Here is a 17,678-nt window from a genome sequence, read left to right as displayed (position 1 = left end):
CTCCTCAATGGCGAATCTTCACACGATCTTTTGTAAGATTAAAAATGAGATTTCTTCTCTGTGCTTTTGTGAGTTAATTTTTTCTTTTTTTAAAGATTTTATTTATTTATTTGAGAGAGAGAGAATGACAGAGAGCATGAGAGGGGGGAGGGTCAGAGGGAGAAGCAGACTCCCCACTGAGCAGGGAGCCCGATGTGGGACTCGATCCCGGGACTCCAGGATCATGACCTGAGCCGAAGGTAGCCGCTTAACCAACTGAGCTACCCAGGTGCCCCTGAGTTTATTTTTTCTTAAGCTAATTTAGCTATGTATTTGATTTTGTTTTGGCTCTAATTCAACCCCTAGAAAACAACTGATGTGGACTTGGGAGAAGTCTATGGAGGATGGGAGAAGCTTAGGAACCACAATCAGAGGGAAGAATTCAGATTCATCTGGGAAGGTCACATAGCTACACCGCTGTCCTCACACAAAAAAACCAATAAACAAGTAGATCAAGAGCAAGTATAAGTAGTGGGTTGTTAAAGACACATGAAAAAACATTGTTTTGTTTTTGTTTAAATCAAAATCTTGAGTGTGGTACAGTGGGCCCATTTATACATACATCTTTACCTCCTGAAATTTAACAGTATTTCATAACTCAAGCCTTCATATTTCTCATTAAGGCTTATGCTACTCAAGGGTAGAGACGAAGCTGTAGAACAAAGGCTTTCAATAAATGTTTTCAGACACACCCTAAATGTCCAACTGTCCTGATAATGGACAGCAGTGGAAGTATACACAAGATAAAGGGGACAAGGCTCTCTCATCTCTGAAACAACACTCCCCCTTCCCCAAATAAGATAAGGAACAAACTACCCTAGGCTGGTCACAGAAGTCTGAAAGAAACCATGCTTGAATTTCTCTTTTATGTCTTCTCTTCCTTTGTTTAAATATCCCTGAGATAATTTTTCAGTGTAAACTGAGGAGAAAGATGTGGCTGATGGTTATGCTAAATTCATGAGAATAACTGGATCACACTCCTGGATGAATTCTCAGATGTAGAATAAGGCTCTAGACTGGGTAAATTTCCAGTGTGACTCCTTAGATGACAAATGATATCCTGCAACAAAAGGGTTTCTCATAGGTAAGGAAACTGAAGGGTTTCTCTTTGGTGTGAATGATCAGATTCTGAGTAAGATGTTTCCTCAGTGGTTACATTCAAGAAATCTTTCCCCCATAGGAGCTCTTAGAGGGTGACTGATGGCTGCTCATTTGTGAAGGGTCTTCCCAATTCTGTTACACTGACAGGGTTTCTCCCATTATGAATCCTCTGATGCTGAGTGAGGGATGAGCTGCGACTGAAGGCTTTTCCACACTCACTGCACTCATAGGGCTTCTCTCCAGTGTGGATAACGGAGTGTCGGATAAGGCTTGTGCTCCAGCAAAAGGATTTCCCACACTCCCTGCATTCATAGGGCTTCTCTCCACTGTGAATCCGCTGGTGCCTTGTGAGCCCTGAACGGCGGTTGAAGGCCTTCCCACACTCCATGCACTCATAGGGCTTCTCTCCAGCGTGGATGCTGATGTGTCGAATGAGGTCTTTCCTAGTGCTAAAGGCTTTCCCACATTCTTTGCACTCAAAAGGTTTTTCTCCAATGTGAGCCCTTTTATGCAAGATGAAAGTGTAACAGTAGGTGAAGGCCTTTCCGCACTCACTGCACTCGAAGGGCTTCTCCCCAGTGTGGATAATGGCATGTCGAATGAGGTTTGCCCTCTGGCAAAAGGCTTTGCCGCACTCCATGCATTCATAGGGCTTCTCTCCACTGTGAATCCGCTGGTGCCTTGTGAGGTATGACCGGCGATTGAAGGCCTTCCCACACTCTGTGCACTCATAGGGCTTCTCCTCAGTGTGGATGCTGAAGTGTCGGATGAGGTCTGATCGATTGCTAAAGGCTTTCCCACATTCTTTGCATTCATAGGGTTTTTCTCCAGTGTGGGCCCTTTTGTGCAAGATGAAAGTAGAGCAGTGGGTGAAGGCCTTTCCACACTCACTGCACACATAGGGCTTCTCCCCAGTGTGACTCCGCTGGTGCTGCTTGAGGTGTGACCGGCGGTAGAAGGCCTTCCCACACTCGAGGCACTTGTATGGCTTCTCTCCTGTGTGGATGACATAGTGCTGAATGAGGTCCGTGCTGTCGCAAAAGGCTTTCCCACATTCACTGCATTCAAAGGGTCTCACTCCAGTGTGAATCTGCTGGTGCCACGTGAGGTGGGACCTGCGGTTGAAGGCCTTCCCACACTCTATGCACTCAAAGGGCTTCTCTCCCGTGTGGATGATGTAGTGTCGAAGGAAACCAGTCCTATCACGGAAGGCTTTCCCACATTCTTTGCACACAAAGGGTTTTTCTCCAGTGTGGCTTCTGTTATGCAAGACTAAATTGGAGCGGTGGGTAAAGGCCTTTCCACATTCACTGCACTTATAAGGCTTCTCTCCAGTGTGAATCCGCTGGTGTCTTGTGAGGTGTGACCTGCGGTTGAAGGCCTTCCCACATTCCATGCACTCATAGGGTCGCTCCCCTGTGTGGATCATGTGGTGCTGGAGGAGGTGTGTGCTCTTGCTAAAAGTTTTCCCACACTCAGTGCATTCATAGGGCTTTGCTCCAGAGTGAATCTGCTCATGTCGCACAAGAAAGCAATTCTTGGTAAACACTTTCCCGCATTCCTCACGCTGATGGGGATGTTTCCCTTTATGAATCAAGGGATCTTTCAGTAGGCCCTGTGAGTCATATTTGTGGAGAACACGTCCTGGAGGGATCAGCTCCCGTACAGTCCTTGAGTGTACACCATCACCTGTCCCTAAACCATCATGTTCAGGCTTCATGTTCCCAGGGAGCTTCTCCATTTGGGGGTTTATCCCTGGTTTCAACTGGCTTTCCAGCATTTCTGATGGCCTATCCTGATTTTTGCCTTGCTCCAGCTGGGAGTCCCCCAGAGCTTGCTGAGTCAGTTGTTCCTGTGGTGAGACTTCCTCAGATAAGGCAAGGTGAGAAAGGGAAAGCTCTGTGGTCCCGGGTTTTGTACTGTCACCTGAAGGGAATACAATATACAGAAGGGCTTATTAGAGATGGCAACACAGAAAAACAAAATCGCCATTTCAGTGGGAATAAGAAGATGAAAATAGTGGCTCTGTGCCTGCCATGTTTTCAAATCTCTGAAATCCAGTTTGCAATTTCTTTTTGGACCTTGAATTCTTGAAACCTTTGAGGGGAAACCCAGAGGGAGAGAACAGATGGGGGACAGAGTGTCTGGCAACTAGGGACAAGTACACAGAGTAATGACACTGCATTGCTGGGTTTGCTCAAAGCTAGAATGCCTCCAGGTGCTATAAGAGGCCAGAGAAGGGCCACCTGATGCAGCCTCCACAGCAGCCGTTAAGAGGTAAGGGAGGGTTCCTAGGCAGGGAATGCAAGAAATTGCCATACAGAGAAAACAGGAAAGCCATTTCAGCCTTAGTTGATGGAATGAACAAAGGTAGAGTCTTTCAAGATTCAGGGAACCTTCAGTGCACCAGACGATGAGGCTGGTAAGAGTGCAGCCCGTCATGGGATTGGTGTCCACACAAGAAGAAACAAAAGCGTTTGCATCTTCTCAGGGCCATGTGAGGAGAGGAGACTCCTATCTGCAAACCAGGAAGAGGGCCCTCACCAGACACCCAGATCTGCCAGCCCCTGGATCCTAAACATCCGGCCTCCAGAACTGTGGGAAATCAACATTTGTTGTTTAATCCTCCATTCTGTGGCATTCTTGTTACAGCAGTCCAGACTGACTAGGCAGTTGGTATAAGTAATGTCCTCATTCTTGAAGTCAGTGATGTTAAGTGTATTATTTTCAAAAAAGAAATGAATGAGCAAGTAACTTAGTTGACACATCAATTAATCAAGGTCATTCGTGAATCAGTGATGACAATGTGTCATAAACCAAGGTTTATGAATTATCGAAATCTGTACCTGAGGTCCACTAAACAAAAGTTAGAGGTCACAGCAGTATTACGGTTAAGATCATGGTCTCTGACCACAGAAACCCTAGACCCAAGTCCCACAAGAACTTAGTATTAGCTCCGTGGCACCTGGCAAGGCACTCAAATTTCATAAGTCCTCATTTTGTCTTATAAAAAATAAAGCTAGAAATAGAGACTGTCCTGTAGGACTCTGAGGATGAACTGAAATCCTGCATTTACCACATTTACTATGTGGATCATGTTCAGTATGAGGCCATACCTACATGTCAGCTCTAATTTTTTATTATGGGTTAGTCAAATAATATACATCTGGGGCCTAATTAGGAAGCATATAAATTGGCAGTGTCAGAATGTGTGGATTAACATTGAAGAGTATTGAAGAGTAAAAAGAATGGTCCATGAGATGCCTGATAAGCCAACATTAAAGTCACCAGAGTAAGACAAGGAAGGTCCTGGGAGATTAGCGGCAGAGACTCCAAGAGGATCAGATGCTCACGATACAATCTGAAAAGTCTGCTGCATTATGAATTCACATAGCTGGAGGTTAAGAGAGTTGGCTCTGGAGCCAGAACACTTGGCACAAATTCTGCCCGTACCAAGTGAGTTTATACTATACAAATTACTTAGCTGTTCCCATCTCAATTTCCTCACGTGAAAAACTGAGGGACTCTGTTTCTGCCTCACTGACTGTCCTGAACGTTAAATGAGAAAATGCCTATAAAGTGGTCAGCACAGTGCCAGCCACTGGAGGATCATTTGGGAAATTGTGGGCCATCACCCATTACCATTATGGTTGCTGCTGTATTTGAAAATTAGGAGCGAAGCAGTGACTGTGTAAGGAATATTTTCAGTGCTGTGGTACAGACAAACCCCCCCACAGGGCCTCAAAGCACAGAGAGAATGATGTTACCACTTTCACATGTGAATGGTGGGAATGTGAAAGGGTGCAGCCTTCTTCAGAACTGCTTGGCATTTTTCCAATAAAGCCAACCTGACCTAGAAACATACCAGAATCTGTTCCTAACAGAAATCAGTGCTTATCTGCACCGAAACACATAACAAGAATATTCTCAGCAGCATTAACTTGAAAACAACAGGAATGCCTGCCAAGAGGGGAATGGATAAATGAGTGGCAGTTTTTCACACAATGAGATATTACGCTAGATTGAGAGTGAACGAACTCCAACTATATGCAACCACATGAAAAGAATCTCACAGACATAACGATGGTCAAAAGGAGACAAATACACACACAGCACGTGGTGGGGTTCCATAGTCAAAACAAATTCATGCTAATGGTCTCAATAGGGATTACCTAGCAGAAGGTGCTTCTGAGGGCATGAGACCCTGACGAGGTGCTGGAAATATTGTACAGTAGTCCCCTTTATCTGTGAGGGATTTGTTCCAAGACCCCCAGTGGGCCCCTGAAATTGTGGCTAGTACCAACCCTATGTATACTCTGTTTTTTATATATACAAACCTATACTAAAGTTTAATTTATAAATCTGGTATATAAGAGATTAACAGAAGTAACTAATAATAAAATAGAACAAGTATAACAAACGCTGTAATAAAAGTTACACAAACATGGTCTCTCTGATATTTTATTATACAGCACTCACCCTTCTTCTTGTGATGCTGTGAGATGACAAAATGCCTACAAGATGAGATGAAATGAGGAGAATGACACAGGCATGTGACATAGTATTAGGCTACTGGTGACCTTCTAATGATACATCAGAAGGACGATCATCTGCTTCTGGACCATAATTGACCACGGGTAACTAAAACCATGGAAAGCAAAACCACAGATAAGGGGGCACCATGGTATATATTAAATATTAACATAGGTGATGGTTATACAGGTTTTTATGTTCACAAAGATTCATCAAGCTGACCTCTTAAGATTTTTGCACAACAGAGCATACGAGTTACAACTCATTCAAACAGTGCAAGAAGGGACACCTGGGTGGCTCAGTCAGTTAAGCGTCTGCCTTTGACTCAGGTCATGATCTCAGGGTCCTGGGATTGAGTTCTGCATTGGGCTCCTTGCTCGGCTGGGAGCCTGCTTCGCCCTCTGCCTGCTGCTGCCCCTGCTTGTGCTCTCTTTCTCTCTGACAAATAAATAAAATCTTTTTAAAAAATAAATAAAATTAAAATTAAGAAAAAAGTGGAAGAAAATAATAGTAGATGGGAGAATGGAACACAAGTATACACATCTCTTGCAAGAATGAGACAACTTGGGGCACGTGGGTGGCTCGGTTGGTTAAGCGTCTGCTTTCGGCTTAGGTCATGATCCTGGAGTCCCGGGATCGGGCCCTGCATTGGGCTCCCTGCTCAGTGGGGAGTCTGCTTCTCCCTTTCCCCCTGCTCATGCTCTCTCTTTCTCTCTCTCAAATAAACAAATAAAATCTTAAAAAAAAAAAAAAAGAATGAGACAATTTTTCCTAGGAAATGGGTTATACAGGGAAAGCAGTTGATACCAGTGTGAAGACACTGGAGAGCCATGACTTTTTCATTGACTTTCCCCTAGTATGATGCAACCAAGCATATTTTTATGTTGAACAGAGAATGGGTAAAGTTACAGAAAAGGCAGAAAAGCAGTGAAGCAAGAAGCCAGCTCCCTGAAAAGGTGTGATCTGGCCTCTAGTGTGAGAATTTGCCACGGTCAGGGGCAAGGCCTCCTCTGGGGGGAGGTGAGAAGGGAGACCACACATATGAGAGATTCAGATCAGTGTGTAATGGTTGGTGATCAAGCAACACAAGAACACAGATTATTTCTGACATGAAAATATGCTAAGACATCCATGGCTGGGGGATGTGGTGAAGGTCGGGAACAAGCTCTCAGTGGCTGGGGGAGCCAGTACGGGAGACAGGGCAGATCAGAGGGACACAGATGTGGGGAGACCAGCTATCACCCAGGCAAAAGTTGAAAACATGGACTCAGGAGTGTAGGGATGGGTCTCAGGGAGGAGGGGAGGTGGTGAAGACGTTCATGTGAAATGGAGAGGATGTCTGAATGTAGGGGTTAGTAGAGACGGAGGTGTTGAGGAGTTATCTGAAGCTGCATCTGGCCTAACATGCATGGGAGGTGGGAAGAGCAGGCAAAATCATGAGCTCCCTCTTAGGCATGTTGAGTGAGAAGTGTCTTTTCCACTTTTCCACAGACGTGAGACCAGTGACAAGGATGAAGATTTGGAACACACTCCGAGGGGCCGAAGAGACACATACCTGGGATGAAAGCCCAAGGGACCACCAGAGGGGAGAGAGCATGGCTCTGCAGTGGCACCAGTCACCATACCTGACATCCCCAGGGCCTCAGCAACCCAGATTTGGGGAACAGAAGGCAAAATGTTACCTTGAAGGTTAAGCAAACAGGAGGGGTGCGAAGATATGGAGCAAGGGAGTGCTTCTGAGTGTCTGACTGGCACCTGGAGACTGGATGGATGGAGAAGGTGAGGAAGGGTGGGATGCAGAGTACAGCTTGTTTCCTTGCAGTGCAGAAGGAAATGTGAGATACTATCATTATTCATCAGGACTAATATGATCTGAATAAGACTAACAGCTTACTTTTGCTGAGCCATTCACTCACTATGGGTCAGGGCCAGTGTCAGCCAGTTTCATACACAATCTGGTACATCCTCAAACAACTCAATGACCTGGGAGCAAACTGAGTGTTGCAGACTACACTCACCGAACCATTTGTTCCTCTCCTTGGACACACAGCTCAGCCTCATTTCCCAGGCCCAGGTGCCTAAGTGTGGCCAGATGCCTTGTCAGTGGAATGTGAGGAGAAATAATGTATGTGGAAGTGGGTATGACACCTTCCTTTCTTCTCCCGTTTCCCCTCTGCCAGCTGGAAGACACCAGGACAATGTGCAAGTCTCATGTTGATAGGAGGTACCTGGGTCCCCGAATAACTGAGTGGTACACAGCTCCACACTGACCCACATTGTCCTTGGGTGAGAAAAGTACTTTTCATATGCTGAGCCACCAAGATTCTGGAATATGCCTGTTAGAGTACTTAGATTTACATTGGCTAAACTTATATATAAAGGCACAGTGAGATCATGCACCTTCCCCAGGGCCACAAGGCTGTTGTGGGTCCCAGCTAGTTTTTAAGCCCAAGCAGCTGGAACTGAGAGCCTGAACTTATTATTAATAGGTCCCACACCTCCACAGGAGCGCTGGAGATTGTGATAGGGCTGGAGGGGGTGGGCAGAAGGACCACAGGTTAAAAGGCTCCATGGGTCCTAAGCCTCTAGAGAGGCCACAATAATAAAACTTCCACAAATTCCAGTGGCAGTAATCGCTGTGCTGTCTGTAAGCTGCCATGACCCTGACCCGGCCCGCTGTTGGCACCTACCTGGGCAGGAGTTAGGGGAGAGGCCTCTCTTCAATGTCTGTAACTCTGGGCTGTGATCCAATGGGTAGAACAGCTCTGGTTTGGGCAAAGGACAGCCTGTTCAAGGAGAAAGGAAAAGGATGTGGAAATTGTGGCGAGAAGAAAGAAACCTCTCAATCTAGACTGGGACTTCAGAATTTGGAGAAGGTCTCAGAATGAAGCTGCTCCCATCCATGCAAACAAAATGATATGACCTGGAAACCAATGCATAAAACATCATTATTGGGCCCCAAAGACCGTAAACATTAGGGTTGGCTCCAGAGACAGCACCAATTCCCTTTGACCTCCATCATGTAGAATCCCAACATTGTTCAGACCTATCTCCGGAATGTGCTTTCTCATGAATCCAGTTAGGCGCCTCTACCTCCCTGTGCATCAGCCATACCTGGTGAGTCTGAATGCCACCACAGACTAATTTACATAAAATCTCTGGGGTGAAGCCTAGGCATCAGATTTTAAAAGATTTTTCTTTCTTTTTTTTTATTTAAAGATTTTTATTTATTTATTCATGAGACACACAGAGAGAGAGAGAGAGAGAGAGAGGCAGAGGGAGAAGCAGGCTCCCAAGGAGCAGGGAGCCCGATGCGGGACTCGATCCCAGGACTCTGGGATCATGACCTGAGCAGAAGGCTGACGTTTAACCATCTGAGCCACCCAGGCGCCCTAGGCATCAGATTTTAAACACTCCCCAGGTGATGGCACCCCACCTGGTAGGTTAAAAAACCCTGGTTTCCATCATTTCAAAAATGGCATCCCTGAGTATCGATAGTCTGAGGAAGGCTGGCTACTCTGAGTGAAGAGAAAGGTTTATTCCAGGCAGAAAGACTGGAAGACAAAAACAGGAACAAGGACAACAAATAGGAAACAGTGACAAACATGGTAAATATTAATCCCACTATGTCAATATCACTTGGAACATCAATGTTTTTCTAAATGCTCCAATTATAAGACAGAGGTTGTCAGAGTGGATCAAAAAACAAGACCTGGGGTGCCTGGGTGGCAGTCAGTTAGGCATCTGACTCTTGGTTTCAGCTCAGGTAGTGAGACTGAGCCCCGTGTCAGGTTCCACACGCTCAGTGCAGAGTCTGCTTGAAATTCTCTCTCCCTCTGCCCATCCCGCTCATGCTTTCTCTCTCTCTAAAATAAATAAATAGGGGCACCTGGGTGGCTCAGTCAGTTAAGCGTCTGCCTTTGGCTCAGGTCATGATCCCAGGGTCCTGGGATCGAGTCCCACATCGGGCTCCCTGCTCATCAGGGAGTCTGCTTCTTCCTCTCCCTCTGCATGATGTTCTGCCTGCCTGTGTGCTCTCTCTGTCAAATAAATAAAATCTTAAAAAAAAGAATAATAAATAAATAAATAAATAAATCTTAAAAACAAAAACAAAACAAAACCCAACTATAGGTTGTCTATAAGAAACCCACTGTAAATATACAAATAAGACACATACATGTTGAAAGTAAATGAATGGAGAAAAATATACTAATATGTTAATAAAATATGCTAATACTAATCAAAAGAAAGCAAGCATACCCATGTTATTTCAGACAGAGGAGACTTCAAAGCAAGGAAAGTTACCAGGGCTAAAGAAGGCATTATGTAATGATAAACGGGTTAATTTGCAAAGAAGACATAAAAATCCTTAATCTGTTATGTGTCTGGCAACACAATGTCAAACTATATGAGGCAAAAACTGATAGAATGACAAGAAGAAATAGATGAATCCACTATCAAAGCTGGAAACCACACTACCCCTCTATCAGAAATGTACAGATCCAACAGGCAGAAAACTAGTAATGACATAGTTGAACTCAACAATACCATCAATTAATTGGATATAATGGACATCTACAGACTACTTCATCTAAAAACAGAATATATGTTCTTCTCAAACTCACACGGAACATTTACCATGATAGATTATATTCTGGGCCATAAAACACACTTTAACAAATTTTAAAAAGAACAGAAATCAAAAAATGTCTGCTCTCAGACAATAAAGTAATTAACTAGAAATTAATAACAGAAAGATAATTGGAAAATCCCTAAATAGGTAAAGATTAAACAACACTTTTATTTATTATTTTTATTTTTGTTTATTTTTTAAAGATTTTATTTATTTATTTAACAGACAGAGACACAGTAAGAGAGGGAACATAAGCAGGGGGAGTGGGAGAGGGAGAAGGAGGCTTCCTGCTGAGCAGAGACCGATGTGGGGCTTGATCCCAGGACCCTGGGATCATGACCTGAGCCGAAAGCAGACGCTTAATGACTGAGCCACCCAGGCGCCCCTGAACAACACACTTTTAAATAACACATTGGTCTAAGACGCAATCTCAAGAAAGTAAAAAATATTTTGAACTAAATGAAAACAGAAATACAGGGCACCTGTATTTGGAGAGTTGGAAGAACATGTGACTCTTGATCTTGGGGTCACGAGTTCGAGCCCCACACTGGATGTATAGGTTACTAAAAAATAAATAAATAAATAAACTTTCAACAAACTAACTAAAAAACCAAAAATACAACCTAGCGAAATTTATGGGATGAAACAAAGCATGCTTAGCAGGAAATTTATAACACAGAATGCATATTTTTTAAAAGAAAGATCTGAAGTTAATTAAATTTCCACCTTAGGCAACCAGAAGAAGAATAAATTAAATGCAAAATAAACACTACAAAAGAAATAAGAATTAGAGCAGGAATCAATGAAATTGAAAACAGAAACTAGAAAAAGTAAACAAAACCAAAATCTGGTTCTCTAAAAATATCAATTAAGAGTGAAGGGGGGGGAAATCGGAGGGGGAGACGAACCATGAGAGATGACGGACTCTGAAAAACAAACTGAGGGTTCTAGAGGGGAGGGGGGTGAGGGGATGGGTTAGCCTGGTGATGGGTATTAAAGAGGGCACATTCTGCATGGAGCACTGGGTGTTATGCACAAACAATGAATCATGGAACACTACATCCAAAACTAATGATGTAATATATGGTGATTAACATAACAATAAAAAATTTTAAAAAAAGACAAAAAATAAAAGGATCAATAAAATTGATAAGCTTCTAGTCAAGCTGACTAAGAAGAAATGAGAAATGACACAAATTACTAATATCAGAAATATAACAGAGGACATCACTACAGATCCCATGGACATTAAAAGAATATTAACAGAATACTATTAACAATTTTATCTTCACAAATTTGATAACTGAGATGAAGGAACCAATTACTTGAAAGACACAATCTGCTAAAACTCACACAAGAAGAAACAAAAATCTGAATAAGCCTATATCTATTAAGGAAATCGAATCAATAGTTAATAACCTTCCAAAAAAACAAAGCACCAGGCCCAGATGGGTTAACTGGTGACTTCTACCAAACACTGAAGGAAGAAATTATACCAAGTCCCTACATTCTCTTCCAGAGACAGAAACAGAGGGGTATTTCCTAACTCAATCTGTAACTCTAATATCAAAATGAAACATATTACAGAAAAGTATACACAGTATCTCTCATGAATATAGATGTAAAAAAATCCCCCACGAAATATTAACTAATCAAACCCAACAATGTATAAAAAGATTACATACCACTACCAAGTGGGATTTATCCCAGATATACAAACCTGGATAAAAATTTATTTATTTATTTATTTTTAAATTTTATTTATTTTTGACAGAGAGAGAGAGCACAAGCAGGGGAGCGGCAGGCAGAGGGAGAGGGAAAAGCAGACTCTCTGCTGAGCAGAGAGCCCGATGTGGGGCTCGATCCCAGGACCCTGGGATCATGACCCAGGCCGAAGGCAGACGCTTAACAACTGAGCCACCCAGGTGCCCCAAACCTGGATAAAAATTTAAAAATCAATTAATACAATCCATCACATCAACAGGCTAAAGAAAAATCACACAATTATATTGATAGCTGCAGAAAAGCATTGATAAAATCCAACACCCATTCACTAAAAAAAGAAAAAGAACCTTAGAAAAATAGGAATAGAAGGAAATTTCCTCAGCTTGATAAAGAACATCTACAAAAACACCTACACTTAACAACCTACTTTAAGGTGAGAAACTTGGAGCTTTCCCACTAAGATAAGGAACAAGGCAGGATGTCCTCTCTAACCATTTTTCAACATTATACTGAAAGCAGCAGCTAATGTAATAAGGCAAGAAAAAGGTATACAGACTGAGAAGGAAGAAATAAAATTCTTTATTTGTGGATGACATGGTCACCTATGTGGAAAATCCAACAGAATCAACAAAAGACCTCTGGAACTAATAAGCAATTATAGCAAGACTGCAGGATACAAGCTTAATGTACAAAATGCCTTTGTATATACCAGAACTTAACAAGTAGAATTTAAAATTAAAAACACATTACCATTTACATTAGTACTCCCCAAATGAAATACTTAGGTATAACTCTAACAAAATATATATAGGATCTGTATGAGGGAAGCTACACAACTTCAATAAACAAAGTAAAAATAAAAAAAATAAATGGAACGATATTTCATGTTCATGGATAGGAAGGCTCAATATTGTCAAGATGTCAGTTCTTCCCTATTTGATCTATAGATTCAATGCAATACCAGTCAAAATCCCAGCAAGTCATTTTGTGGATACCAACAAACTGATTCTTAAGTTTATATGGAGAAACAAAAGACTCTGGTCTCCTAAGCATTACAGTAAAAAGGAAACAGCAAACACTCTTGTATGGGGCCAGCAACCTGAGTCCAGGGCGCCTGGGTGACTCAGTCGTTAAGCGTCTGCCTTCGGCTCAGGTCATGATCCCAGAGTCCTGGGATCAAGTCCCACATCGGGCTCCCTCCTCAGGGGGAAGCCTGCTTCTCCCTCTCCCACTCCTGCTGCTTGTGTTCCTGCTCTCACTATCTCTGTCTCTGTGAAATAAATAAATAAAATCCTTAAAAACAAACAAACAAACAAAACCTGAGTCCCAGAAGGCTAAAGCAGTGAGAGAGGGAGGGGGATGTGCGCAGGAGGATTCAATCCTCAAGAAATGGGGGTCCAGAGAAGAGGCAGACTTGGTGATGCTAGACACCATTTCATGAACCACTAAGAACAAAAAGCTGGGAACCGCACTCAGTAATTTGGTCAAAAAAAGACACCAGCATAAATAGAAAATATCATCTCTTCTGGCCAACATTTCACAAAAGAAACCACCAAAAAATGCAGAGGAGAGCTTTTCACAATGAAGATGTGTCTTTTAAATTGAACAGACTGGGGTGCCTGGGTGTCTCAGTCGTTAAGCGTCTGCCTTCAGCTCAGGTCATGATCCCAGGGTCCTGGGATCGAGCCCTGCATCGGGCTCCCTGCTCGGCGGGAAGCCTGCTTCTCCCTCTCCCACTCCCCCTGCTTGTGTTCCCTCTCTTGCTGTGTCTATCTCTGTCAAATAAATAAATAAAACCTTTTAAAAATATTAAAAAAAAATTGAACAGATTAAGCTTTATGAGGGACTCGCTGCAGTGGCCCTATTTTCCTTATTTGCCAAGGATGTCACTCAGAAGAATTAAATGAGTGAAGAGGAACAGTATCAGCATACAGACAGAAGTAGAGACAAGGACCATGGGGCTTCACACAGCAAGGACTGGGTGGCCACTTCCTGCTGCAAAATAGCTGTGGCAGAAAAAAATCATTGTGAAAAAAAAGAGACACAAGCAGACCCACAGAGAGAAGCCAGGACAAAAGTCCCAAAAGCCAGGGATTGTGTTTCTCTAAGTTCCTGTATCAGTCCCTCAAGGGGCCCAGCTGCAATTCCTGCTTTTAGGTTTTGTGAGACAACCCCATTTCCTCCCAACACACCCTTCTCCTTTGGCTGTGACCAAAAGTAAACTAGACCAAAAGGCACCTGGCTGGCTCAGTCTGCCTTCGGCGCAAGTCATGATCCCAGGGTCCTGGGATCGAGCCCTGCATCGGGCTCCCTGCCCAGTGGGAAGCCTGCTTCTCCCTCTCCCACTCCCTCTGCTTGTGTTCCTGCTCTCGCTGTCTCTCTCTCTGTGTCAAATAAATAAATAAAATCTTAAAAAAAAAAAGTAAACTATGTTTCTTACTTAACGCTCCTTGAGACACGGGAGAGCAGGAAAGAAGACAGGAGTCTAGAATATGACTGAGGTGGGGAGGAGAACAGGAAGGCTACAGACGCCTTCTCAAGCAGCCAGGCCTGGAGCCAAAGAGCAGAGTGAAGGAAGTGACAGCTATTCCACACTGCAGAGTTAGGGAGCCCTTACCCAGAGAGACCAGGAGCCCACAGGTCTCCAGCATCACCTCCTGGTACAGGGTCCTCTGGGCCGGGTCCAGCTGCCCCCACTCCTCCTGGGTAAAAGTCACGGCCACATCTTCGAAGGTCACAGGCATCTGAAAAGTCAAACACAGGCAGTGTGTTGGTCTTGGGGTTATTGACGGGAAGCAGAGCCCATCTCTCTCGATGGCAAGGGGGCAGAGTGACCAAATACCCCCTGAGGGCTGAGCTCTGTGCTGGACTCAAGGAAGCAGAGATGCTGTTTTGTCCTGATTACAGCAACAACTCATAAGAGACAGAGCCTCCTATGTGGGAGCCAAAGGAGAATGGTGTGAGGGCAGGACCTTTCTGTGTGGACTGTGAGGCACAGAATGGTAAGGGCTTTAAGATGCCACAGGAATGGGAGAGAGTAACAAAGATAATGAAAACAGTACCAATAATAACTACAGCAACAGCAGCCAAGACTCACTGATCTTCACTGCATGCCTGACTCATGCTGACCTCTGTCTTGCTAATGTGAATGAAAGTCCCCAGCTCTGAAGTCTAGAATCAACACTTGCCTGCCGTGTGAACTTGGGAACCTCACTTCATTTTTCTCAGCCTCATGAGAAATTCTCAGCCTCAATACAGTAATTCTCACTCAGCAGTAATGTTATGAGAATTAAAGAAAAAAATCTTTGTAAAAGAAACACTGGGGTGACTGGCCACAGCCTGTGAGGTCAGTATCATTATCACGTTCGCGTCAGTCAGGGCCCTGAAGTCCAGGGGACTCTAGTAGTTCACCCACAGTTTACATATGGTATGAGCAGAGGCAGCATTTGAACTGAGGTCCCTCTGGTCTAGAGTCTAATGGCATAATCTTGACACTCCTCCATTAGCAAAGGAGTTAATGAAGATGGGAAGCATTTCAGATAAATTTCTCTGCCACACACTCATTTCAGCCACCACTGAACATAATTCTGTGGACATGGGCAGAGGAGGGAACTCAACATCACCCACCTCACAGGACGATCACCTGAGGTGGTGGCACCCACTTGGGAAGTGGCAGGGCCTGGATCAGGTCCCACTGCCTTCTGTTCCTCAGAGACTACTAAGGAGAATCCACAATGCGTCCATGTTTCTTTTTCCTACCTGAGCCTTTCCCTCCACCCCTTTTGGCAGCTCTGAGGGAGTTCAACCCCCCCCACCTGAGTCTCAGTAGCACGTATCCCTGAGGAAAGAATACTTCAAGCCCAGAACACAGAAGTTACCGAGGACAATGCAGGCTGTGGCCATGACAGCAGCCTTTGCCACAGTGTCTGTCATGGCTGCGAGTATGAAAGAACATTCAGCAAATGACCACACGGTCTGGCCCTCCTAGGGTATGTCTCAGCAGAAGGGGGTAGGGGCACCATGGAAATCACACAGGTACTCTGGGGACTCCTTAAACAACCAATCTACCTTTTTTTGTCCACACACCTCCACTTGCTAAAAGGCCATATCCCCACCTCATGCACAAGGCCTGCTTGGCTTACAAAGCTGACTTCGGGTGTCACCTTCAGGCATCCCCATCTGCTTTTTGTAGAGAAAGGAGTAAAAATGCAGGCTGTGGTGGTCAACACATTGGCTGTTTCTGCTACTTAGGAGCTGCAGTGATTTTGGACACTAAATCTCTGAGCCTCAAGGTGTTCTTGTGCAAAACAGCGATAACACAACTCAACTCAGAGGAGCTGAGGATTAAACGAGGTGATACGTTATGCCTGCCTGTCAGCCCACAGGAAGAACCAGTGAAAGCCAGCTATCACGGTTTTTGTTACTGTTTTCTCTTTGCTCCACAACATCCTAGACAAATCCAACCACGAACACTTACCTAATTTTGCCAGGTTCCCTACACAAAAACGCAGATGATGGGCAAGGAGGGAAGGGGGCATTTTAGCCTGAACTGCTAGGAAACATCTCTCCGAGCGAGTGACATCCGAGCAGAAGCCACAAGGATGTGAGAGAGAGGCCCTGCAAAGTCATAGGGGCAGTATCCCAGGCAAAGGCCAGTGCAAGGACGGAGGCTGGGCGGATGAAGAACTCGGCATGGTCGGGCTGGTGCATCCGGAAAGGCGGCAAGGTCGGAGGAGGTCGGCGGGAGAACCGGGTAGGCACCTGCAAGTCATGGCAGCGGGCTGGACTGAGAAGTGACCGAAGCCCTTGGCAGTAAGCACTTTTCACCCTTCGTGCACTGACTGAACACCTGCCAGGGACCCGCCACAGACGTAGGACTACGGATAAGGTGACAAGCCAGCGCCACTTGCCGTAAACAAACGACAAGGAGAAAAGGAAATCGAACGGCATTCTCGGCCTCCAGGCTGCCTGGGAGCCCCTCCGCAGCACAGAGGAAGCAATGCTGAGCATCGTCACTCACCCGCACCGGCTCCATCCACGCCGCCGCCATCACAGGACCCTGTGCACAGAGCAGGACCCGGAGGGGCAGCGGCCGAGGGGCCTGCAGGATTCAGCCGACCGCCACCCGTTCGCGGCCCAGAGCGGGGTGACCTTGGCTGACTGTCGCACTCCGAGCCTGAGTTCCCCAGTGTGAAACGCGCCCGAGGCCCAGGGCGTCGAGTCAGGGCTGCGGGGACAGCGACCCGCGCCCCAGCGGGCGCTCACGTGACACCCCGTTACGGAGGATGAGGGACGGGTGTCAGGCTTGTAAAAAGATACGGAGGCGGCACCTACGGCCCACAGCTTCTCCGCTCAGGCCTCGGAAAGGCACCCTGCCCACCGCTCAAAGCACCACTGCCCAACCGCCACAGGCGGATGACGTACGCCTCATAGGGTCCGGAAGTTCCGCCCCCGCCGGCAGGGGCCGCAGGAAATGCCCCTGTCTTGGACACTCATTGGCCCAGCGCCCGCGCAGACACGCGGAGCACAGCCTTCTGGGTAATGTGGTTTTCCCCTTACCGACAATCGGCGGTGGGACACTTTCCAAGCGTGTCTTCTCCGGAAGAGTGCGCGAGGTCCAGGGAGCAGCCTCAGACCCGCTTCTTCA

The 17,678-nt window shown here is 45.2% G+C and overlaps 1 protein-coding gene across 1 annotated transcript; it reads right to left on the bottom strand.

Annotated features, from left to right (window-relative positions):
* Positions 1-231: 231 nt before the first annotated feature.
* LOC113935746 (zinc finger protein 543) lies at positions 232-17,439 on the bottom strand. The gene is made up of 4 exons (XM_027618138.2): positions 17,052-17,439; positions 14,649-14,775; positions 8,364-8,459; positions 232-3,066 (listed from the first exon to the last, which is right to left on the bottom strand). Exons 1-4 carry the CDS (start codon positions 17,079-17,081, stop codon positions 1,226-1,228), a joined length of 2,094 nt encoding a protein of 697 aa, XP_027473939.1. The 5' UTR covers positions 17,082-17,439; the 3' UTR covers positions 232-1,225.
* Between the last annotated feature and the right edge of the window lie 239 nt (positions 17,440-17,678).

The sequence above is a fragment of the Zalophus californianus genome, chromosome 17 (genome assembly GCF_009762305.2).
Source record: "Zalophus californianus isolate mZalCal1 chromosome 17, mZalCal1.pri.v2, whole genome shotgun sequence".
Taxonomy (NCBI): Eukaryota; Metazoa; Chordata; class Mammalia; order Carnivora; family Otariidae; genus Zalophus; species Zalophus californianus.
Note: the sequence above shows the minus strand (reverse complement) of the source record. Positions and strands in the feature narration are given on the sequence as shown.